Below are 25,464 nucleotides of genomic sequence, written 5' to 3'. Positions count from 1 at the left end.
TGAGGGTGAGAAAAAGATTTTGCCCTCTTTTCTTGTCATGGGGGAGGACAGGGCTCATAAGCCTAAAGTAAAACCACTGGAGTTGTGCTGGTGCAAGAGTAATGGAATGAACATGTGTGCAGTGTGACTCCAAAGGGGAATTCTAGAACAGAAGAGCAATCATAAGTATTTTCTTACTGTATTTATATATTCTTTAAGCTGCAGCTGGGTAAATAGGATCATTTCCTGTGATTTGTCATGCAAAGCAAGAGACAATCTGCTGGACTGCAGGCCTAGAAATGGACTCACTTCTCCCCACCCCGCTGGAACACAAGTACAGTGCTGGTTTGAGCCATGCACTGAATAAGGGAAGCGTGTGCACAAATCAATGCTTTATTTGCCATGTATTCTGCCATCACTGGAGCTGTTTCTCAATGCAGCTAAAAAGACCTGTGTCTGCCTGAATACAGCTGTGCTCATTTCAACTGACTTGCAGCATCCAGCACCATTTCCCAAAGCCAAATGTTAACACTGGTTTCCGTGAAAAACTTTGGTCCCAGAACCTGAGAACTTCAGTGAGAATGAGTAAATCATCTGTATGGGCCAGGACTATGCATCCAGGGCCTGCTGGCCCTTACTGCTTTCCATCTTCCTAATAACATTCATATGCCACTACTGCTGAAGTATTTCTAACATTATTTCTTCTACCCAGTCAGTCATTATTAAATGATTCCAAATATAAGAATAGCATTTGTTATCTCACATTAATCAGATCAGAAGGTTGACAACAAGCAATGCATATTTGGACAGTTAAAACCCAAGGTACTAAAAAAATCAAACTAACCTTGAGAAGTTCACACCAACGTTCTTCAGGATCGCTGTGGCGGCATAGGTGCAGCCTTCCTTTAGTACCCCAAATGTCACGCTGGGTGGAATGAGGTGGAAACCACTAAGCTGCTGTCCTGCTGTTGCAAGAGAAGACGTGTTGACCTTTCCCGCGACAGGATCTTCTATCTTTGCAAACAGAATTAAAATGTTAGATAACAGAGAAAGTTGATGGCCATCAAGGTAAGTTTGGAGTTACTTAGCCTACATTTGACCTCTGGTCACTCATCCTGAAGAACTACAAAAAGACATTCTAATTTGAGTAAGAACTGAAGAGGCACTTTGAGTATTGTCTGCAAACTTATACTGGTTTGAGTTTTCAGACTATTAAGCCATTGAGATGTCTCAGGGGAAATGGGAGAAGTTCTGCTCTTCTGGAGTTTTCATGTGGATGCCTGGTGCAAAGTTTGGCCTAACAGCTGAGAGGAAAGGTACTTTTAGAATTGCCAGTAAACTTACGTATAGCATAGAATCATTTAGGACCTTTAAGATGACTGAGTCCAACCACTACCCTTGCACTGCCAAGTCTCACTGAACTATGTCCTTAAGTGCAACATCTAAATGGCTTGTGAGAACTTCCAGGGATGGTGATTCCACCACTGCCCTGGGCAGCCTATTTCAGTGCTTGCCAAGCTTTTTGGGGAAGAATTGTTTCTTATCTCCAGTCTAAACCTCCCCTGGTGCAGTCTGAGGCCGTTTCCTCTTGTTCTACCGCTTGTTCCTTGGAAGAAGAGACCAACACCCACTGATAAGGTCCCTCCTGAGCCTCCTCTTCTCCAGCCTAAACCCCCCAGGTCCCTCAGCTGTTCCTCATCACACTTGGGCAACACAGGTGAAGGGTCTGGAGCACTCCTCTGGACCTGCTCCAGCACCTCAATGTCTCTTGTAGTGAGGGGCCCAGAACCAAACACAGGATTCGAGGTGCAGCCTCCCCAGTGCTGCTGGCCATGGTTTTTCTGATACAAGTAAATAAATCCAAAATACCTTCCAGTATTGCCCCAGAGTAAAGATTTTATGCAAAAGAGATGACCGAGAGGATATTAATATTAACAAAAAAATGTTATTTTACCTTTTTATTTGGTATGGAGTTTGGTTTTCTCCCCTGAAGGGATAACGGTAATTTAACTTTCTCTGTTCTTGGCTGTCCTGCAACATCCACCAGCAGACTCTGAACTTTATGTTGTAAAGGTGTCTCTTGCCATCTTGCAGCCTGGTTTAGGCCTGGACAAGGAAGATTTCCAAAAGCACAAAAAAACTAAGCATCATATTAAGCATAATCCTGAAAGTCTTCTTTAGATAAGAGCTTTATTTTCTATGAAAGCATCTGATCAGCACAAGGACAGAACTGGTCTCATTTCAGCGGTCAAGAAATCTGCAAATAGTAGTATGTAATTAATGTAACTAATAAGCCAAGTTGTACTGTATTTATTAGAACTAATCAGTGGAAATTTGCAATGAAGATACAGACACCTGTGGAAATGATTAAAACCAGAAGTGTCAGTACAAAACCTTAAGCACTAAAATTAACATCAAAGCCATTGCTATTCCAGAGGCAATGCTGCCTCTGCCATCAGCTGTACAGAAACAGGCTGCTCAAGTCAGATCTGTCTGTTCATATAACAACAAATTCCAGTCCAGGTCCCAAAGCAGTACAGCTTCATCAGCATAATCGGGTAGGAAGCACTGTCTCTGAGCAGGATTTATTGTCTTGAATGCAACAGTTCATTCAGATGTATGACTTGTATGTGTCTGACTCTGGGGTTAAGATGATCTTTGCTGTCTTTTAATCTTTGAACTGTGCTCTCCTCCATAATGGAGAGTATGAGCATAGGGATGACCAGAGCAACTTAGATCTAAATACAGCTTTTTTTGCTTGACAGCCTAAGACTCATGTAGTTTATGGTAAAGTCTGATAACCTCTGGAGAGAAAACACATGACAATTATGGTGGCTGCCTTCTCAGGAGATGAACAGCTGAATATTTTGCATGGAAGAGGATTGTTTTTCTGTTTGGACTGCAAGGACCTGTCTAGCTGGAATGCCAAGTCTGGTCAGTTAGCCATTGCGAGGAAGCAAAAGTGTTACTTGAGAATAGCATCTTCTCTAGATTCCCCTCTAATTTCCAGACAACAGAACTGCAGGTGGTTGAGAAGGGCTTCCCATCGACACAGCTAATGGCCCACAGCATACAACAAAAAAACCTAAGCATGGACATTAGGGAAAAAAACATCAGCATTTCTTGTTTTGCCTAAAGGTGAGCAACATTTATGCTTTGACATTAGAAGTTAGTGTAGTTTTGGCAGCTCTCTCTCCACACACACCCTCTCTTCTTGCCTTCTTGTCCCTCCCAAGGTGCTGCTCCTTTCATCACTTACCCTCTGGCTCTGGAAGTACAGGTGAGTACATACGCCCCAAGGTCTATGGATTATGCATAAATAACAGAGGAAATTTGGGAGGTTTGAAGGCAACAGCTTGTTGGCAGTAGTGGGCAAACATTCCCACTCCTAAGAAAGTGTACCAGAACGAGTGTAAGGAAAGGGTGAAGGGAAACCAACTATGAGATGCAAAGACAGATTTTGCAAGCATGCACTGCCAAAGTTCAGCTGGTGTTTGGCATTATGTGAGCACCAAAGGTTGGGAACAATTAAAGCAAACTAGTATCTCTCCAGTGCTGATCATCCAAAGCTGCCACCACACGCAGATGCATAAATAGAGGGAACAACAATAAACATAGCAACGAAAGCAAAACTGAACTGGGATGTTTCAATGGCAAGGACCATTTAATCACAGCAAACTCTGTTCTGGAGTGTTTTGTTACAGATCTTCATGAGCAGGAATATTCAGCTTGTGCAATTTTTGTTTTAGGAGAGAAATTACTTCTTGGATTTGTCTGCAGTTCTATCCGTCACCCCCATGTTGTTACAGCAGTGTCCTAGGGTGAAGGAGAAAATCTCTGCCATTAGTTTTATACCCCTCTTCTGCCAGTCTTGCATTTAGATGTATTCAGGATGCTGAATAGAGGTAGGTAAATTTAAGTTTCTATTGTAAATATTTTGTCAAAAGTTATAAGAAGATAGGTATTAGCCTGCTCCAAACTACATTCTGGAAGTCGGCTTTACCTGTTGTGCTGCTGGAACCTTTATTTTCTTTGGAATGAGCCTGCAGCAGGTGGTCAGGCGAAGATGAGCGATCACTCATGGTACTGAGACATTCAGCTGCCAAAGGGAAAATAATGGAATACTAAGAAAAGTGTTTTTTATACTCACCATTTTCATAAACATACGAAAAACAATTCACAAAGTCTTTGGCACTTTAGACAACCTTTGAAAGCTGTCTGCATGTGACACACTGCTTCACTGGGCAATGGAGATCAAAAATACATATCTTGTGATTAGTCATTTCTTGTTCTCTTTCTAACCGAGCAATAAACCTTAAAGGGCTAATGGGCAATTTAACACACGTCTGCTGGTGATTGCAATACGGTGATTCAAAATGAGGAAATATGGGAATTAGTGGGGGGCTGAGAAGGCCCTGTGGAGGACTGCTTCCTGATAGGACTCTTTGCTGTGTATGAGTTTTAATGTCGCTATGTGATTTCAGTCATTTTTCAGGGCTACTTTTCAAACAGAACTGAAGTGTTCCTCTCAATGCTGTAAAGCTCAAACCTAAGATGATGGTTCACTCTTTCACTGCTTCCCATCATCCAGTCACTGATTTCTTCCTGTATCATCCAAACTAACTTTATCCTGCATGTTTCCTATTCCACATCACTTTTGCCCCAGTCCCCAAGCTGCCCCTTTTACCACTGAGTTTCAGAATTCCATCTTCCTTTCTTTTTTTTCCCTACAGTCAGACTAGTGCTTTTCTAAACTCCTCAGTTCTTGCTCATCAAGAATTATTGTTTATTCCACTGAAGTTTTTCTTGAGCACTTTGCATCCATCCACCACTCATTCATAGCACAGGCCCTCAGCTTTGCATCTTAAACCTATGGTGCTCCCACCTCAGTGTTGTTGGCAAAGGCTTCAACACATTAAATGTAAAAGTTTCATAGACCACATTTATATTAGTGGATTAATGAGGAACATTCCCAGTTACTAGAATATGCTAATCTATACTTTTAACTTGTCAGAACACTGGTATGATGTTGACCGTGGAACTTAGCGATCTCCCCAAAAACATGGGTTACATAAGTTTTGGTCAGGGAAAAGCCCACCTTGATCTGGGAGACTGAATTTACGCAGCTCACTCGGTACTGGTGGATCTCAATGTCAGGGAGTGCTGCTGGATAAGTTTCATGTATCAGAATAGATACAGCCATTGTGGTTCAAGTAGTTATGTGTCAAAATGACTGGGAATCCATAGGGTCAGTGAGACAATGGACAAAACAATGAAGAAGACACTGAGATGTTGCCAGACAGCAGATTACCTGTACTGGGTTTCTCAACTGTCTCCACAGGGAAATTGCCATTTTCCTGTTTTTGAACCGGAGGAAGTTTCCTAGACAGTGCTTCCACATCAGGAAACTAGAGGAAAGTAAGAAAGAGGGTTTAGATCTCCCAACTAAACACTCAGGGAAAAAAAAAAACCAAAACCAAACCAATGGGTGCAAATGAAACAAATAAGCAGAACCAAAGTGGTGACTATAAAAAAGATAGACATAAGTAAACCTCAGATTCCAAAGTACATTTGTGAGTATGCTTTATGCACTTACAGCATTTATCAAGTGAGACTACACTAGGAAAGTTCCCAAGGCCGCTTTTAACCCAGGAGGGTGAGTCTTATTAATTCCCTTTCTAGTTATGAGCAAGAGGTTTAAGACGGGTAAGTGAAAAGACATGAGGTTCAGCTTTTGCTCCAAATCGGACTCTTCCCAGAGCGCATGTAAGGAATCTACAGAGTTTGTACTCAATAAACATACAGCATCTCCAAGATACGTTCCCTTGGACAACGGCATATAATTCTCACCATTAATTCTGCCACAACTGTTCTCTCTGTAATGGTTTCTTGAGATAAATTGAGGCTGAGATACAAACCCAAAACTATTTTTGTGGGAGCAGGGCACTAACTACCTGGCCTAGCACAAACTCCCCCACTTTTCAGCTACATTACCTTTGCTAGGAAAAACTCCTTGCTAAATTCTGATTCAAAATACGGAGGAATTATTTTGTATCTTATTGCCATCAAGGACTTCTTTTCTTCCTCAAGTTCTTTCCTAAGCAAGTTGTAGCATTTTTGGTAAGGAAAAGAAAGAAAAACGCGTTAGAACTGAGTTCACACCGATTTTCAGTGTTACATTGAGAACACTGAGGAATGGAGCTGGTAAAGGCAAGCAATATCAAATTATATTCTTTTTATTTGCAATTATCTCAGTGATAGATCAACAACAGGCTGGTCTGTCATGCCCAGACATTGACCTCCTCAGCTGTGGTGGAGATGATTTATGGAGGAGCTGACCAAAATGCATATGGACAGTGGTTGGCTGTTAAGGAGAGCTCCTCCTCGAAACATGCTCTAGTTGTCTAAGTCTTGTGGAACACATCTGAGACTGACAATAGCATTTTTTCCAACCTTCCACCAACCATTTACATGAGAATTGGTATTTCAGATGCATTGCTAAAACACGTAACACTAAATTAATCTGGTTTCTTTATTTTATCACAAAAAACTTTGATGTCTCTGGATACAGAAAAAGCTGTTCAAACTTCTGAAGATAAGATTCACCAGAGTAAAGACCAGTTATGGTTTCAGCTTGATTTAGTCCAGTTTTACAATGCTATAGTTACACTGACTTGCAAGGTCTAACATCAGCTATGAAATCATCACCCTTAATGATATTGAAAGTTTTGACACTGGCTTTAGAGCCAGAATTGCACATGGTGTTCTTAGGTGCCGACTCAGACACACACACTTAAAGCAGTTCTTTAAATAGTATGCAAATCAGTGTAAAATACTGTATCAGAATATAAATCTGAAATTATAAGAGTTTTTTATCTCATGCAAGTCAGAAAGTAATTAAGAAGTAGTATGAAAGGGAACATTTTCAATTGTTATTCAACCTTTCGCAAAAGTATGAAAAAGCAAGTTTCTGATCACATTAGTTCATCACCATTTCAAGTTGTGTTTAATTTAAGAAAGACTAAATGACCTAAATAGATGTCAAGATGATTTTCATTTTGTTGTGAATTAATGTGCATTACTGGTAACTTTCTCTATGTTAATCCTCATTCATGTACCACAATTTCTACTTCAACCTTGTGGCAAAGATGAAAAGCAGAATCCTGGGCTGCATGAGGGGGAGTGTTGCCAGGCCCAGGGACATGTACCCTTCCCTTCTGCTCAGCCCTGCTGAAATCACACGTGGAATTCTGTGCCCCTTTCTGACCAACCTGATACACAAAAGGGCTACAAAGCTGATTTAAGTGCTTGAAGGATCTTTCAACTACAGAGAGTCTACAAAAGAGAGCTGTGAGTTTTCCCTTGAGAAGCTGTGAAGCACCCCCATGTGACAGACGTGCCTGGGATTCTATTTGAACAGCTGGGCTTACCCAGTGGAATACCCAAATCTTAACTTAATGTATCAGCATTTGAAAATGTTCCCATAAATCATTTTCCATCCTGGTGGCAGAACCAGAAAACAGAACACAGAGCTTCTGACTTCAGCCCTGTTTGGATAGTGTAAGTTATCAGTAACACTGCTAGGTTTTGAAAAAAAAAAAGAGAGACTTCATCCATCCATTCAGTATTTCTGTTACAGAGAACACCCATTATTTGCCAGCAATGCTAGTGGACCATTACCCAACACCCAGTGAAATCAATAACAGTCTTGCCAAAGGCAGACTTAAGTTAGCTCATAAAATAAATAACTTTCTGTCCTATTAATGCTATTACCTGTGCTCTTCTTTTCTCCTCTGCCACTTGGACACTGGTCTTAGTCCTTTCAGGCTGGTTGATCAGGGAAGCGAATAAAGGAGTGAAAATGAGAAAACCAGTATTATGTTTTTTAAGCACAAACATACTTACAAGATAAGCCTGGAAAATTATGAGAGTATGTTTTGTTAACATCTCCGGTGACTTGGACTTTGACAGTTGGTACAAAATTGTTCACTCATATCTATCTCTATATATATCATATATAATTTTTATTATATTATTCAAAGTAACCTTCAAAATCTTTTTCCAACAAACTTTGAAGCATCTTTCAGATAAAGAGGCACAGAGAGACAAAATAATCATAGGAAAAGGTAGTGTAATGTTGTGGTATGTCTAGAGATGTAGGTGCCAGTCCTTAATGACAGCCAGTTAAGAACATTGCCTTGCCCATGTGCTTGGTTCCATCCTCTGTGTTACTCACATTTGCATCAGTTCTCACTGGTCTGTCCTACCTGCACCTCTGCTGCTGGTCCTCTCCTTGCGTGGTGATTGTCTTCGCTGTGTGATTCTGTCGAGGAGAAGCCACTGCCTGTTCATACAGCTCAGTTATGTGAGCTGCAAGGTGAAGAGTATTATTGAATGTGTGTGTTCTGCTAATCACTGCTAAGTGTTATGAATAAAAACCTTAGAAGGATATATTTTTAAATGCATCTTTCTGTCACTTGATGAAAACCTAACAGATTCTGTACCACCGTGAGGGAAGGGGCAGAAAGAACTTCAAAATCAAATTCTGAACATTAACAGACAGGAAATCAAATCAATGTACCAAGCACAAGAGGCAGATTAAGTTCATACCCCCTGTATTTCCTGAAATCTCTTTATCATAAGAATCATATATCATAACACTATCTAGGTGTTCCTGCTCCGGCAGGGGGATTGGACTAGATGATCTTTCGAGGTCCCTTCCAATCTCTAGCATACTGTGATACTGTGATAAGAATCATATATAATAAGATATATCTTATCATAAGAAATATCACCATAAGACACAAATCAAACATCTGTCAATAGGAAAAATTGCTGATATTCAGTCACTTTCTGCCAGGGGAGCAACGTTTATGTCTCTATCTCCTACTGAAGAAAGTAATGTGGGCTTTCAGGAACATTTATTACTCTCAGCTTACTTAAGTTGTGCTTAATTACATCTCTGAAGCAGCCATAATCAACACTTATGGAAGGAATTACTAGTTCAATATGTAGAATGGAGAAAAGCCAGTCTTTCCTTATTTAAGACTGTGACCAGTTCTGGGGCTTTAATAAGGAGCTTCCCTATCCTCTGACACCGTCTTTTACAAAATGTGTTGTATACTTGATGCTTTGAACCTAAAGAAATTTCCTTGGTTGAAAACAAATTTCTGTGGCAAAATTGAGGAGATTAAAGTATTTGAATGATACAATCCAATTTGACTATGACAATGTATCTCAGCGTTTCAGGGGATTTGGGCAGCTTTTTCACCACAGAAGACTTTAATTTCTATGCTTCTTCTATTTTTACCTTTTAAAGAGTTTTTCTTTCCCAGTATCATCTTCATTAATAACGTTATGTTAAAATCGCACCTCCATTTAAATCAGGAAACTGGGGAGCAAGCATTTGTTGCAGCAGTTTTCATTTACTTTGCACAGGATGCCTTTTTTAACAAGCATAAATATTCTTGACAACACAGGAAGGACAGAAAAATAACCCTTTGAAGGCTGGCATCACTATGGGATTGAATACTATAACTTTTGCTCTGGAAATATGAGTCAAAATGCCAAACACACATGCCTAAACATAGGAATTGTTTTTTAGAGGTACTGAAACATTAATGCTAATAAGTTTTAATCACCTGTGAAAATCACACAGAATTATCTAGCACACAGACAAATTCACCTTTATGTTCCTCCTTTAAAAATAATACTACAGTACTTTAAAACTTACTATGATATTTTACAGTTTAGAAAGATATTCAAGTTTTATTACCTCTATCACTGAGATTTTCAATTGACTTCTCCCAGTTAGGAAAGGACTGCAATGAAATGGAATAACTGTGACCATTTGAGAAACAGACTTCACAACAACAGCATCCTGCTCAAAGGATTTCCATCCTAAACAAGTGTTGTTACCTGAGAATGTGACTACAAGACTGGAGGTATTTCAGTGTGTTAGAAAACATGAGTTGGCAAAAAAGGAAATGAAGTACAATTTCCCTGGTCTAAAGAGGTATTAATTTCCTTCTTGATGACCTACTTCACAGATGGCTTTGTATTTTATATGGTTGCTGTTTATTAAATCAACTAAACCAGTTCATAATCAAACTTGAATCTGTCTGCAAGGGATTTGAACCAGATCTAAAACTCATGGTCACAACAGGAAGTCAAATGGAAAAAGTGTCCAGCAATTTGTAGGCTTCATTACTGAGGAGCAATCTTGTAGTTGGCTTACAGTAAAGTCTTTGAGGGGTAAGCAACTCTAAACTAAGCTGTTTCCTTTATTCTCATGCTATCCCTGAACACCAGAGATCCTATGACCAGGCAGTCTAGGTTGTAACAGAGATAGGGAAAAACCAAGACTTGTGAGGAGTGTGACACAGATTCCTAGGTCACAAGAAGGTCCACAATGAGACTCTACTGCTCAGAAAAGAGTTGTCCAGTGTGAAATCTGTACCTGGAAATGTGCTTATGGTAGCCAGGACAACCAACAATAATTAAGTCACTAGATAAGTTCATTGGAACCAAGCAGCATGTGAGATTCAGCACTTGGATCTCATCAAAACAAATAGAAAGAGGCAGATGTAGTTACTGACACATCTCTTCTCTACGTTCCTCTTTCCAGAGGATTTGTGAGCTCCTTCCAGGTTCTTTTGCTAGATACTTCTTTTCTCTACTCTCTTTTTAAGACTTGTATGTCATTTGACAATAATGAGCAAAAAAATAAATACCAAGGCTTTTAAAATCAAAAAATAGGCTTTAATTTCAGCAAATGAAAATGCTATCTTGGCTAAAAAGTTCAGAGACAGATTCTAGAACAAAGTTAAAATAGCATTATAACATTCTAGAATAAAGTTAAGATCTATCCAGAAAGCCAGGAAAAGGAAATTAACAGCATTTAAAAGTGGAAAGATTTCATTCCTAGTATTTTTTTCATGTTGAGACAAGGTTTAAAAGGTAGACTGTAAGGGTAAGATGTGTTTGCTAGAATACACTCACATTTGAAAGGTCAATGGAAGTGAATATTTAAACTAACATGGCTAGATTGCATTTTTCAAGTGCCAGATTTTTTATTTCAGTATGTCTGAATTCACTACATGCAGGTTATTTGATTAAGTGGAAATAAAAGTATTTGAGTCTAAAAAAGAAAATGATGCTTATTAACTACTAAAGATTTAGGATGTGAATTCACAGCATGAAAGTTGCCAAATTTGAAGGAAGCTGTAGAAAACAAATTATTTAAAGAACTGAAAGAAAGCAAACTGATCACTCTTTCCGTAAGATGTAAGCAGTGTTTCTCTCATCCATACTAATTCATTCCACCCACTTCTGTTTCTTTTACCACTCATCTCTCACTAACCTCACTGTTTCCTGACTGCTACTCCAAGTCCCTCTTCCCCTATTTAGCTACTTTTCCCATTACTTATTCTCCTCCTTTTCTTTTCATGCTCTAGTAATCTGTGCAAATGAGCAGAGCACCTTTACCCCAAAATAGAAATGCTTCTCAGCAGTAATAACAATATTCTTTCAAATTGTTTTCAGATTATCTCAAAAGCAGGGCTTAAGCTCTTACCGTGGAGGTGGCTGTGGTTGAAATACCCAGCTGCAATGACAACAGACTGGAAACATTCCCATCTTAACGTGGGGGAATATGCACATTTCAGTAATTTTGGCCTTTGTGTTTCAGAATGATTCATTCCATAGAGCCAAACTTCTGAACTGTTTTGAGGGCTGCTACCCCAAAATGGTAGTAGTGCCATGCAGCAGCCCAGCTGAATGCTGAATGTGGCTCTTGCTTTACCATTAAACTACGGCAGAGACAGCACTATGCTTTCCTGACATTTGCTATTAGTAGACAATGATGTGTTTTAAGACTGACACTTCCAATACAATACAATGGTTTTGTTGGAAAAGGAAGTTAAAAATGTAATTTTTCTCACTGTAACCAGTTCAAGGAGACTTGTGGCATTCTCCTTTTCCTCTTCAGTTCGTGGTTCTTTTACGTTCATTTCTTCTAGCTCTTTTTCCTGCTTTAAAATGTTGTCTGTATATTCCTGGTGGAACAATGAAAAAAGAACAAGAACGATGCAGACGTTTTCTTTGCATAGGTAGGCTTAAGGGCACATACATAGGGAAAAGAGTTGGAAGTGACCTTAAACATTATCTAGTTAACCCTCTGCAGTGGCGGGCTCTTCAAAGCCCCATCCAACCTGGCCTTGAATGTTTCCAGGGATGGGGCATCCACGACTTCACAGGGAAACCCATTCCAGTGCCACACCACACTCAGAGTGAAGAATTTCTTCCTAATATCTAATCTAAATCTCCCCTCTTTCATCTTAAAGCCATTGCCACATGTCCTGTCACTACACAGCCTTGTAAGAAGCCTCTCTTCAACTTCCTTGTAGGTCCCCTTTAGGTACTGGTCTCCTTGGAGACTTCTCTTCTCTAGGCTGAACAGCCCCAACTCTCTCGGCATGTCTTTGCATGCTATTTCTCAATGTCATAAAGGTCCCATCTATCAATTTTTGTGAATGGATTATACAGATATTTAACAGTCTGCACAGAGAAATAGTTTTTAGGTCAAAGAGACAAGTTTTTCAGACAGGGTCTTACTTTGCCAGAATCACACCAAGTGCTACAGAAAGGAATGCTGTAGAAGCTCAGTTGGATGGAAAAAAAGGGTCCTTAAAAAAATGTTGTCCTAATACACCACTCTGCTAGGAAGCTACATGCAGTGCCAAACTTTATGACAGACAAGGTCTGCAGAACCAATCTGTTTCCAGTTCTTTTTCATTCCTTTATACCTCTTATGTCTTGAAGGAGACAGAGGAAGGAAGAATACCTTTTTCTTTAGATCTTGATTTATTTCTGAAAAAGTGAATATTTGGCTAAAAATTTAAGATACCTCTTTCTGGAAAAAAAAACATTACTTAAATACTAATATATGAGCAATGAGAATATTTCCATTGCACATTAACAGCATTATTACAACAGTGTTCTTGGTGTCAGTAATTGCAGTTCTTCCTTCCCAAGGTAACCCAATGGCATTCTTCTTTCAACAGATCTGGTCAATGGAGAGACTCAGCTTGGGATTGTGGTGTTAAATTAATAAATTATAGAACACGTGTAATTTGCTCTAATTGGTAAGTAATAATGAGGTTTTTGTTCTAAAATCTCTTCTAAGAGCATCCTCTCAGTCTGAATTAAAGAAATCAATGTTTTATACCAACACTGTAAACCTTCTGATAAGGATCAACTGCAGAACTTTCAGATTCCACCTCTGAACACTTGCAGATGAGGTATAGCTTCCACCTTGTTATGAACAAGTCACTAATGAGGGATGGACACACACTTTGTCAGGAAGGCTACATAGCTGTTTTCTAGACATGGAGAGATTGACAGAACTAAGACTTGAACTTGGAAATTTTCTCTACTGATTTATGAAAACAATTACACAGCCAAGACTACAGTGTGTCTCAGTGACCAAATTAACTGTAGAATTACGGTGGGCAAGAAATTCTTATACAACTTTATAGATTTCAGTTTGTAAGGCTTTGTGAAGGGAAACAAAACTTAAGCAAAGTAAAAGCAAAGTAACACATCAATATTGACAACATGGATGCTATTGTTAGTGTACTATCTTTGATGTGTACTGGACTGGATCCCATGTGCTTACACAGAGAATAGGTTTCACAAGAGATAAGTAGAACAGTTGAGCTGCTTCAGAAATACACTTTTCTTAGAGCACTTCTCTATGTATGAAATGTTGATTGTTCAAATGTAGAAAAGTTTTTTCTTTGCCTCAGGTATATACTGCAAATGCGTGTCACCCACTTTGGAAGAATAAATAAATATGATTGTACTACCTTGAGGGAAAGCTGCAGCTTTTCTCTTAGTTCATCATTGAGTGGCTTATACTGGAACAGCTGACGGATTTGCAGTTTATGAGGACATTTTCGCACAGGTACTGACAAGTGTGTCTGCTCTTTGGATTCAACGCAGAGACCCCTCCAAAGACATGTTCTGGCTGAGGGATCTGTGATCTTCCTCTGAACATAGACAAGAACAAGCAAAAGAGCAAGAGGCTACTTATATTACTGGCTAAATGCACATACAGCAATGTGTGTCTCATCTGAAAAGCACATGCTCTCCTTATAGCATCACAGCTCTAGACAATAAAGCCAGTAGATTCCTGGCCACAATTTATCTGGCAAGATGAACTCCCCTGAAAATGACTGTATTCCCCCACTGAGTGTAAAAGAAGCCCAAGAAGACCGCATTTTCCCTGACACAGCCTACCCCTTGCTTGGTCTGCTTAAGAAACTAAACTTAACAATGTCACGTTGTTTAGAGCTCCATTTCACAGTGACAAACATCTATTGCTTAAGCAGGAAAAGACAATTTTGGAAAAATTATACCTCAGGAGGAGAATATGTGTCCTCTCGGGTCCTTGGCTGAAGATTTGGAGGAACAATACTCTCTGGTTCTTTCTTCATTTCCCAGGGGGAAGCTTCAGCCAAAGGGCGGAGGACGGTAATACATAAAACACCTGGTTTAAAGGCAGATTTTTCCAAGAATCAGTTCAAATAAAAAAATGATGGACAAGAGTCTCCGACCTCCAGAAAAATGTACTCACCTAAGTGTAAAAAGCTCTTACCATCATGTAGTAAAAGTCCATGTGAAAATGTGATCCTTGTGGCTACAGATACTATTGGATCGCTGAGGTGATTACAGAATACTTGGAACTAGTTCAGACACTCTGACTCTTTAACAACAGACTGCCTACACTTCTTGATTTGACTCTTGGGTGTTGTATAGTGTGTGTACTTCACAGTCTAATTACTGGATGGATTCCATTAGAAGATGATTTGGTTTTATTGTTCTGATTAATTTTAATGTTCATAAAAATATTTTTTCCAACCCAGCCCAAAAATCTATTTAATCTACTATTATCTATCTCAGAGGTAGCCTTCAAAATGGCTATTGCCATTGAGGTACCTTATCACAATGATACAAAATTGTAAAGCTTGCTCTCAAGGCAAATAGAGCCAGTACTGTGAGAGGCAGAGTGTGAAGTCTGGAAAAGCAGATGTGCTACTATGAAAAATGACAGGCAGTTGTGAGCAAGTTTTCTTGACTGGGATTTTCACTGGGAAGGTATCTTCTCCATCCTCCCGATCTCCCCACCTTCTGGATCTTTCTGACTATCTCAGTGCCCTTTTCTCTTTACCCATGGCAAAATTATTTCATTAAGTTTTTACAATGGGGAACCAGTCATTACTGTGAATAGAAGTAGAATTTAGAAGTGTACAAGACCTGGTAAGAGCAGTAGGTGGGAAAGATGTTCCCCAAGCTTATGTTATAAACCTTTGAGAAGAAAATACTTTATGGCTTGAAGCAAACTATCATCTCCCCGCATCATAAGCAGAGGAAGCATATCTTCTTGTCTTTTTTGTTTGTTTTCTTAGGACCTTACACCACCACAGTGCATTTCATAGAAACACAGTATCTCCAACTAACTTTGCATTGATTAGCAATCATATTGGATGTAAGCTCTTGTACTGCTACTACAAGGTGGTTGGTGCTATGTACTGTTGTGTTTTCCCACGAGCTCCTTTCTCATGCTTCACCAACAGAAGCATGGGCACTTGCCTACCTGGGGAAAACCATTTTGGGATTTCCTGCCCAAATAAAGAGTTTTGAAACTTCTGACTCCACTTTTGCAATTATTTCTGTTATTAGTTTGTCAGAAAAGTTTCCTACCTGGAAGCTCTTCTACAGGATCCTGCAAGACAGCAGCAGCAGGATCACTATAGACCTTGGCCAGATACTCTTGTACATCCCTGTTCCGTAGGATCTCAGTTCCAGAACCATCTGCTTTGATGATGAAGAACCTACACAGCCAGCCACAGACTGTATCAAGAAAATGGGACTCCCACATGATGATATCAAATGTGGAAACAGAGAGTACTGAACAAAGGAAGCACAAATTTATGAACGCTGCACAAATACAGAGTAGTGAAGGAAGTGTAAATCTAGGAATCCACTGCAGGTTACCTGGGGACATGCTCATCATAAATGATGGGTTTGTTAACTTCTTGGAGTGCTGCTGCTGAAGTTCTGTCCTCCTTGTCATTGGAGTCAATGCTAGGAACACACACATTTGTGCTGCCATCAGCCATGACCTATAATAGAAATTATATAAAATTACTTGAGTTATATGATATTTGCTTGTATCTTGCAGTCACTTGCAGATACTTGCAGTAACTTGCTGCTGAACTTTAATATGACCTAGCTAAGTGAAAGAGCCAGAAAAAACATATTTCATGCTGAACAACCTGAAAAAGAAATGAAAAAGAAAACTGAAAACACAGTGAAAAAGGCAAACCAAACACTTCTAGGAAGATGTGCCGTATCATAAACACTAAAATCACATGCTGACATTTAACAAGGCTCAAGGACTGTTAGTTGTCAAACAGGGCCATCCATGTTTACATTCCACATTCATCATACGTATCTGCAGGCATCAGCAGGCAACTTCACACAAAAATACTCACTTGCTGGTCAAGTCAGGTAACAGTATATTCAGCCACTGATGTATCTCTGTGAGGTATATATGTATCCATGTATATACAGCAACACACAGAGAGATATAAACAAATATATATGTAATTGTATATATGTCTATATGCTAATATATTAGTTAATGACCACACAGCACATACATATATAACTATACATAGATTTATATACAAATATAAATGTGTATATATAAATATGTGTATATACATACATACAGGCGTGGCTGTATATATAGGTATATAGGCAAATGTGAATAAATATGTATACACATCTGTATGCATGTGGATATATGAAGAGATATAGATGATATAGATACAGATTATATATTTGTATCTGTCTACCTATAGATATATATATATATATATTTATAGAGGGAGCCCTTTTCAGGCATTCATTCACTTTAAAAATATGGTCTCAGATTATCTTCCGATAATACTGAGTGAATTTCTACAGTATATTCCTTCTTGAAAATACTATGTGATTATTAACTAACATGTCATTAACATACAAATAAGGTAGCTAACAATGAATAATAACCTAACCAGGAATAATAATGCCTTTGGAAGATACAGTTTAAACCAGGGTGATTCAAAGGGCAGCCAATGAACTAACTGAATCTGACATACCCACCCCACACCTTTTTTACTGTAGTCTCAGGTGTGACTAGGACAGAGGAAAACTGACCCTACTACACCAATGCCTGGTTGCTATCTCTACCAAGCATGCAGAAGGTGAGAACTGGATAATAGCTGATTGTAACAGCAGGCAAGGCAGGATCCAAAAGCTGGATGCCTATCATATCTGTGCACAATGAGAAGCTTAGATCCATGAGCTGTTACACGTATTTTATCCACATGATTACCCTCTCCATCACATGAACACTTACCCAATGAAAATGGGGTCCTGAAAATAAAGTGGTGGGATGATGTAAATAAAATATACTCCATTAATGGCAAACCCAATGAAACTTGTTTTCCCTACAGTTGTTCTTCATGTCTGCATCCTCTCATACTGCATTAGATCTCATCTTTCTTACTACCACCCATATCCCCTATGATTACTGCTCCCATGATGCCTTCAACTGCTTCCACAGCCTCCTCAACCCCCTTCCTTTGTTCCTTAAGTATCAGCTGAGAAAAAGCAGGATGTGCTGATGCTGATGCCAAAGCAACTTCCATGCTGCTTTGAATTGCACTGATTTTATAGGAACTTGGTATCTTTGAAATTTCTATCCCTCTGGTTGATCAGTTCAAAATTTATTAGGGAGAGATTGACATATATCATAGATTATACAAGCACTGCTTCTTCAGCCAAGTTAAACACTGTTACAATGAGTATGTCCAGAGGAACCTTAGTGCTGTTTTACAGGAATATGGGAAACTGGTAATGATTACAGTTGCAGCAACAGAAAGGATACTCTAAGGATGTCACACCTAGAAGCTTTAATGAGAACCTTACTTAGAAAACAGTGTGCAGGTCACAGACACTTAGATTAAGTTCCTGGAACTCAAAACTAAGCACTAACCTAGCTCAAAAGTATCTCTTAGATGTGAAAGGATCACAGGACAAAGAGTATGACTTTAAAGACTGAATCATTCCTTTTACAACATTTGCCTTACCAGACAGATTAGGGTATTTCTATGGACTTTCTGAAAAGCAAATGTCTTCATTTGCAGAGCTGATTTTTTACTCTAATCCAAGTCATGCTAATTAAGGTTTGCTTACAGGTGAGGTGAACTGAAGACCATGTGTTTTATTTCAGTCTCTCTAAAAAGGGGAAAATCCCTAAAAAGGGGAAAATCCCAAAAAAGGGAAACCTATCACATACTCAAGAAAATTTCAGAGACCTGATTCAGAAGCTGATCCCTTCTGGCTAGCTAGGCTACTTTAAGTATTACAAGGCTTAAAGCTGACTATGAGAGATGTTTATGAGAAAAAATTACTTAAAATTACTTGTTCCCTTCCATTTATTTTACCTTGAAAATATTTCCTTCAGTATCCATCATTTCACAAACAGTGCTGGAAGTGTGTTTCATAGTGTATCTCCCTGGCTGTTTTTCTTCTTCCTTGCTGATGAAATTGACAACTTCATGGGTATAAACTGCTGAGCAATCTTCATCAATGAAAAGGGATCCTGTCTTCGTGGGTAAAACCTATGAGAGTGAAAAAGGGAAGAGGTTCAGTCCTGGAAGGTGAAATCTTCAGCCCAGAGGTACCATGAAAATGAAGAACAGATGTAAATCAAGAGGAGAGCTTTCAGACCTTCATCACCGAGTTATCCAGTTTTGAAGGACTGAAGGGAAAGAAGATAAGGTCCAGGAGGCAGGCTGATGTTAGTCTTTGTAATATTTTTCTTTGACTTAGGGAAATTTAAGATTGTGATTTAACTATACTATACAGTTGTGAGCAAGTATCTAAATATTGGCAGGATATGAAAGAGATAGAATCACAGGATTTGTGAAGGCTATAGAAAAGGGAGTTAAAACAGTCAAGGTCAGAGTTGCTGATGGCAGGGAACTTGTAACACAAAGATGAATATCATTGTCGCAAACTGAAAATAATTCCCACCTGATATGTTCCCTGTGGCTTTGCAATAAGACGTGTCCCATCTCCAAAGATGGTACAACAGGTACCATCCTCACAGTTTATTATAACAGTAGCGAACTCGGGATTCTCTACTTGCATATATTTCACCTTCTTCATGGTGGCTCCTGAGGGTTTATCTAAGAAATAATACAGAACAATGAGACACTGAAATTGTTAATGCTCGTAATACGAGCTCTAAGATGTAAAGAAATTCCTATTCAGCATCACAAATCTTGGAAAACAATCACATTGGTACGTTAATCTGGCCATTGCCTTCCTGTTGAATAAGCAGATCAGTTCGAGGTCAGTGTTTTGATTTTTGAAATCATAGAATGGTTTGGGTTGGAAAGGACCTTAAGATCATCCAGTTCCACACTCCTCCCATGGGCAGGGACACCTCACACTAGACCATCTTTCCCAAGGCTCTGTCCAACCTGGCCTTGAACACTGCCAGGGATGGGGCATTTACAACTTCTTCGGGCAACCCATTCCAGTGCCTCACCACCCTTACACTAAAGAACTTCTTCCTTATATCTAACCTGAACTTCTCCTTTTTCAGTTTAAACCCTTCACCCCTTGTGCTGTCACTGCAGTCCCTAATGAAGAGTCCCTCTCCAGCATCCTTCAGATACTGGAAGCTGCTCTGAGGTCTCCATGCAGATTCTCTTCTCCAGGCTGAACAGCCCCAACTTTCTCAGCCTGTCCTTATATGGGCTCTAGCCCCGATCATTCTCATGCCTTCCTCTGGACTTGCTCCAACAGTTCCACGTCCTTCTTATGCTGAGGACACTACAACTGCATGAGAGCAGAGTACAGGGCAGGATCACCTCCTTCAACCTGCTGGTCACACTTCTTTTATGCAGCCCAGGGTATGGCTGGCTTTCCAGGCTGTACAAATCCCACAGAGAGATGTTCCTGAACACTTCCTGTGAATATACTGCCAGCCAGAAGAAACACAAAAAAACATTAGCCCCAATTATTACAGGCAAACAGAAGTTCTACTTCAGATAAAACTCAAATCAGCTTGCTTGCTGAAAAGAGGGCAATGAACATACTAGAACTCCAGCACTGTGGTCTCATGGTGAAGGTGGGCCATGAAAGAAGGAAATTTGTTTGTTTGAAGCTATGTCATTTTTGCACTGAATACTGCTGACAAAAAGACCAAGCAGACAAACTAAACCTTGACTGCACTAGTGAATTGTTATTTAGGCTACTAGCATAAGCTTTCTTTAGTATATATTTTGACAATTATCTGCTTCACAAGACAGATCAAAGACAAGTGTTCTCCTATTGATTTTACCTGTTTCCTCACTATGCTTGGGTTCAAAAAGTTCTTCACAGTTTTTATATGATGTCATGATCCTAGTGCCGTCAGCATGATCTACTACTCTGCTTCCATCGAGCTTCTCAACAATTATCACTTCATCATCTCGTACAGTCATAACCTGAAAGAATGAAGGGATACTCATTTATTTAGCCCTGTGATAGTTGAAACAGCAACAAGAGTAATACAAGGCATCACGTAATAACATTCTGAAGAAGCTACTACTTTATCTACTTCAGAGACTGAGGAATCACATTTTCAACAAAATTTAAAGCCTCTGTATTAGTAACAGTGTAATAACACAACCTATAGCCTATGTGCTCAAAAACCAAAAACAACTTGTATGATGGCAGCCCTCTTAGCTTAGTAGACAGTGCTATAATAACACAAATATAGTAATACCGTTCCATCAGCTGGGTCAGTTGCCTGATAGATTAAGAGTGGTTTCAGATCCATTCTTTTTCCTTCCTCAGTGCCCACTTGAATGCCTGATGGAGTTGTTGTTATCCAGGTTCCTGCCTGTTTCACCTCACCTTGCTCAGAATTAACCACATCCTGTATAGTATTTTCAAACAACTCATCCTTGGCTGGGTGTAATTTGTTGGTTTTGTCATTGGCTTTCCCTGCTGAAACAAAAAATTTCTGTATCAGACTTGGTATTCTCTAAGGCAAAAGAAAAACAATGAAGTGCAAAGATTCTGTGAGTACTGGTTTTGACAGAGTTGAAAGAACAACTATGTATCAGGCTGGAAGGAAATTACAAGTCCTGTTATTCAAAGGTGTGCCCCTGAACTAACCTTATTTAATGTGTTCATTAATGACACAGAAAGAGTGAAGATGTCAGTGCTACTGACATCTGATTGTGACCTGACTTTGGACAGGAACTATTAATGCAGAAGGAAATCTTAATGGATTACAGAGAAAAAAAGCTTCCAAAAGTGTCCCATGAGCTTGAAGATAAAACTAAGAGGAATTTGATATAGCTTATTAAAACAATATTTAATGCAAAAAAGAATAAACATCTACTTTAGATATGTTTGCAACAGTAGAATAAAAGAAAGACCTGGAGGAATCATCCATACAGAATGATTATAAGTTATCAGTGTGAAAATATGCTAACAAAAAAAAGGCAAACACAATCTTGTGGTACATCAGAAGAAAACGAGGGGAGACTCCATTGTGAAAGGGAACTGGAGAGTATAGTGACCATATTAAGAATGTGATGGAGAACTCCAGTCTCCCATATTTTGAAATACGAAACTTAGATTAAGGGTATAGCGTTTACTATAAATTTGACAAGTGGAGGTTAAAAGTGTGTGGGGGAAAGCAATCATGATTAAAGGATATACACTGGCCACAGACAACGAGACTTAGAAGATGGTTCATCAGAGATGTTCTCAAACATCCAACCACTTACCCTAAGGAATATCCTAAGAACAAGGGCTGGATTTGATAACTCAGAAAGTCTCTTTCTGAGAGACCTTTCTCTTTGTCAGCAATTTTTATTCACATACTTCCAATAGATTCTAAGTTAGTATTATGATGGGTCATAATTATTCTGTGCACCGAGTAGCACTGATGGTGTTTTTGAACTACACTCTGAGGTATGAAGTAGACTTTTATTAGGTTCTTTCTCAGTCAAACAAAATAAGGTAAGAATGGTTATACTGGCACAGATAACAAGTCTATACAACCAACTGCTAAATTGCCTTATAATAGTAGTTGCCTTGAAATACAATGAGAAGGAAAAATACACTAAAAGTCCTCTGTGAAAAAGCATTTCTCAACACCAAGGCTAAAAAACTGTAACACTTAAGTAAGGATTAGACAAGATTGTAGTTACAAGGATTTCTTTTAAAAGGCTTTGTGTTGAATTGTTTTGGTACCAATGTACTTCTTACACAAACTTTTACTTATTAGAGTCCTAGCATGTTAAAAGAAAAATAAATCTAGATTAGAAGAAAAATTATTTGCTATGAAGGTATCAAATCAGCAGTGGAGTACAGATAGATTTGTACTAGCAGAATTTTCAGACTAAAGAAAGATGCCCTTTATTAAGTATCATCAGCCTTTCTAACTTTAAATCTATCCAAAACAATGGAATTATTACCTTTCTTAGTGCTGGTCTCAGGTAAAAGATCAGATTCTGGTAACAGTTGCATGACATCTGGAACAGCAGGTGCTGGGAGGACAGGGCCAGAATCAGGACTCCTACTCGCTGTGCCATCAGCAAACAGAATCTGCAGAAATCAAGGATATACTAGAGGTTAATATCACTGCAAACACCAACAGGAAGTCTCAAAAGAATCTGCTGCAAATGCAATAGCCACTGCAATATTATGGGTGTCAGAGGGGAAAAAAAGTAAAAACTCTCAAAATGAATACAAGAATAAAGAAGCTCCCTAAAAAAAAGAGAGGAGGGGAGAAGAGGGAGAGGGAGGGGAAGGGAGGGGAAGGGAATGGGAGAGGGCAGAGAAGAGGAATTAATCCCATTAATCATTGCCCAAAGGACTGCTAATTGCTGCAGTTCACGTATATAGTGTCTTACTTTTATAATGACAAATATAAAACCAAGTAGTAAAGATTATTCTTTGACTATTTAAGTGGTCAAAAGTTGACTTTTTTCTTTGTAGCAGTGGTAATGCATATGTATCACCATACTGATCTATATTCAGGTATTCCACATGTTTGGGATTACTGTTAACTTTTTAGCCATCAAGACAGCTAACAAAAAGAAGTCATAGTACTTTCTATTACAACTGTTTTCTGACATCTATTGTCCATTATACTCAAATCTTGATATGCATGCTCCTGTGTGGTAGACAAAGCCTAGAATTGCCCCAACTGCCTCTGAACTCATTTACAAATCAATATAGATGTTCTAGGGAGAAAGTACAATGTACAAAACAGACAACATAAAGAAACATCTCAAGAGTTACATTTACTGATCAGGAACGTAGTCCTCAAAACCATATTTAGGTATTTCCCAATCCCAAAGTTGCCTAAAACCTTCACATGCCTAAAATTTTCATCATTGGAATTCCCTATGTGCCTTAAGTTCTTATTCTGAACAAAGCCAAAAGCATGTCTTGACATGGCTGCATAACTCAGTGGTTACTTAAGTCCTTCACCTACAAACTGGTCAATTCTCTATCTCAGTCGACAAGCGCAAGTTTAAGGGTAATTGCATGCAGCCTGCTTTCAATTAATTCTATTAAACCTACCTGGGTAGATCCATCCATCAGGTACTTTATGACAGTTCCTTGACTGGTGATGACTCTTGACACCTCTTGTTCTGCTTGCCTTGCCACAGATGTATATAGATGAGAGTTCTTTACTTTTTGGGGATAACTCTGCCTAACCAGAATTTCCCAAGTGGTCTCCTTGTCCTGTTCTCTTTCAGTGTCTTCATGCTTTATTTCACCCTTTGTAACTTCATGTTCCTCCTCCTCTCCAGTATTCATAACCTCTCTCTCCTTTGCTTTGTTTGCCTCAGCCTCCTCTTCCTTGTCTTCATTTGCTTTGGCCCCCCTTTCCTTTACCACCTCTTTGTCAACTCCAGCTGCAGTGGCTTCACCTTTCAAAATGAAATCAAATTCTGAAATACTTAATACTGCACAGCACATTCAAACAGTGCTAAACACCCAGCATCATGGCTTCTACATAAATGATGCAACTTTAGGCAAGTAAGATTAACCCTCCTTGGCTTCCTCTCTAATCCACAGAGTAAGTGACAGACTGTGTGTTGGGTATATGAATGAGCACAATTATGGTAGGTGTGCCACAAGATGACATGGATGAGTCCGTATTTGCTGTTCACCTCATCTATTCAACATTTCAACTTATGCTCCTTGCCAAACTATGTACGCTTGAAAACCCTCTGCACCTTTTTACTTCATACCAGACTCATTAGAACATATTTATACTAAACTGGAAAAATCTGGCAAGCTGGCTGCATCTGTAGGAACTTTACTGGCGGAGACAGAAATGTGATCATCCCACTCTATCCAGCACTTGTCAAGCTGCACTTGAAGTACTGTGTCCAATTCTGGCCTCCACAATTCAAGAAAGATGCAGAGACTGGACGGGGTCCAAGAGAGGGCCACAGAGATGACAGAAGGGCTGGAGAACCCATCCTATGAGGAAAAGGTGAAGGAGTTGGGTCCCTTCTTCCTGGAGAAGGCTCAGACAGGACCTCTTCACAGTATTCTAGTACTTAAAGGGTAGCTACAAAGAGGATGGAGGCTCTCTCTTCATAAGGAGCCACACGGAGAAGACAAAGGACAAGGGGTACAAGTTGCACCAGGAGATGTCTCACCATGATATAAGAACAAAATTTTTCACAGTGAGAACAACAATTCCCTGGATCAATCTCCCTGGGGATGTGGTAGAGACCTCACTGCCATAGGTTTTCAAGATGCTACTGGACAGGGTGCTACATAATCTCATCTAGGCTCCCTTTTCTACAAGAAGTTGGACTAGATGATCTTCCAAGTTGAGCTGTTCTACGTTTCTATGATTTTGACATAAAAAGGGAAAAGATGTCTGAGAAGAAAAATGAGGGAAGATTTTATTAGCAGTTCAGATCAATGTGGCCCTCCAAATATAATCCAGACATTCCTCTCTCACACGATTATAAATTTGTGCTGGATCCTTGTGTACCATATTATATTTATGAATGCTATTTAATATAAATGTCTTATTTTTTGTTAATTTATAAGCACTGCTCTTACCGCTTGGCTGATTCTTAAGAGGTATGTTGTTTCATCAGTTGCCAGGAAGACAAATGACTCTGTCAAGTTTTATGCAACAGCTCACACATAGGATATTATAGGTAATAGGAATTACTACTGGCATCTACTTGGGGTGTGTGTGATAAATCTGTTTTATTCCTGGATATGGCTACCTCTGAAGTTGTGCTGATCTATTTTCACATAGTCAACATGTCCAATACAGCCTGGGCAGGACAGATTTGTATTAAAAGACATCTG

General features: G+C 39.2%; 1 protein-coding gene across 1 annotated transcript in view; it reads right to left on the bottom strand.

Moving 5' to 3' along the window:
• Positions 1-25,464, bottom strand: part of SPAG17 (sperm associated antigen 17) — a 104,787-nt gene that overhangs the window by 3,957 nt on the left and 75,366 nt on the right. The window contains exons 26-44 of the mRNA XM_061454195.1: positions 23,698-24,050; positions 22,584-22,713; positions 20,876-21,099; positions 20,450-20,594; positions 19,132-19,286; positions 18,540-18,716; positions 16,039-16,166; positions 15,745-15,875; positions 14,400-14,530; positions 13,848-14,030; positions 11,922-12,035; positions 9,755-9,800; positions 8,247-8,349; positions 7,753-7,806; positions 5,974-6,076; positions 5,291-5,387; positions 3,983-4,078; positions 1,934-2,085; positions 824-993 (exon numbers count right to left, since the gene is read on the bottom strand). Coding sequence (XP_061310179.1) covers positions 824-993; positions 1,934-2,085; positions 3,983-4,078; positions 5,291-5,387; positions 5,974-6,076; positions 7,753-7,806; positions 8,247-8,349; positions 9,755-9,800; positions 11,922-12,035; positions 13,848-14,030; positions 14,400-14,530; positions 15,745-15,875; positions 16,039-16,166; positions 18,540-18,716; positions 19,132-19,286; positions 20,450-20,594; positions 20,876-21,099; positions 22,584-22,713; positions 23,698-24,050 — 2,692 coding nt within the window. The remainder of the gene's footprint in view (positions 1-823; positions 994-1,933; positions 2,086-3,982; positions 4,079-5,290; positions 5,388-5,973; positions 6,077-7,752; positions 7,807-8,246; positions 8,350-9,754; positions 9,801-11,921; positions 12,036-13,847; positions 14,031-14,399; positions 14,531-15,744; positions 15,876-16,038; positions 16,167-18,539; positions 18,717-19,131; positions 19,287-20,449; positions 20,595-20,875; positions 21,100-22,583; positions 22,714-23,697; positions 24,051-25,464) is intronic.

The sequence above is a fragment of the Pezoporus flaviventris genome, unplaced genomic scaffold, assembly GCF_033815535.1.
Source record: "Pezoporus flaviventris isolate CSIRO_AGI_PZ_B2104156 unplaced genomic scaffold, CSIRO_AGI_Pfla_v1 ptg000015l, whole genome shotgun sequence".
Lineage (NCBI taxonomy): Eukaryota > Metazoa > Chordata > Aves > Psittaciformes > Psittacidae > Pezoporus > Pezoporus flaviventris.
The sequence above is the reverse complement of the archived record's forward strand: the minus strand, read 5'-3'. Positions and strand labels throughout refer to the sequence as shown.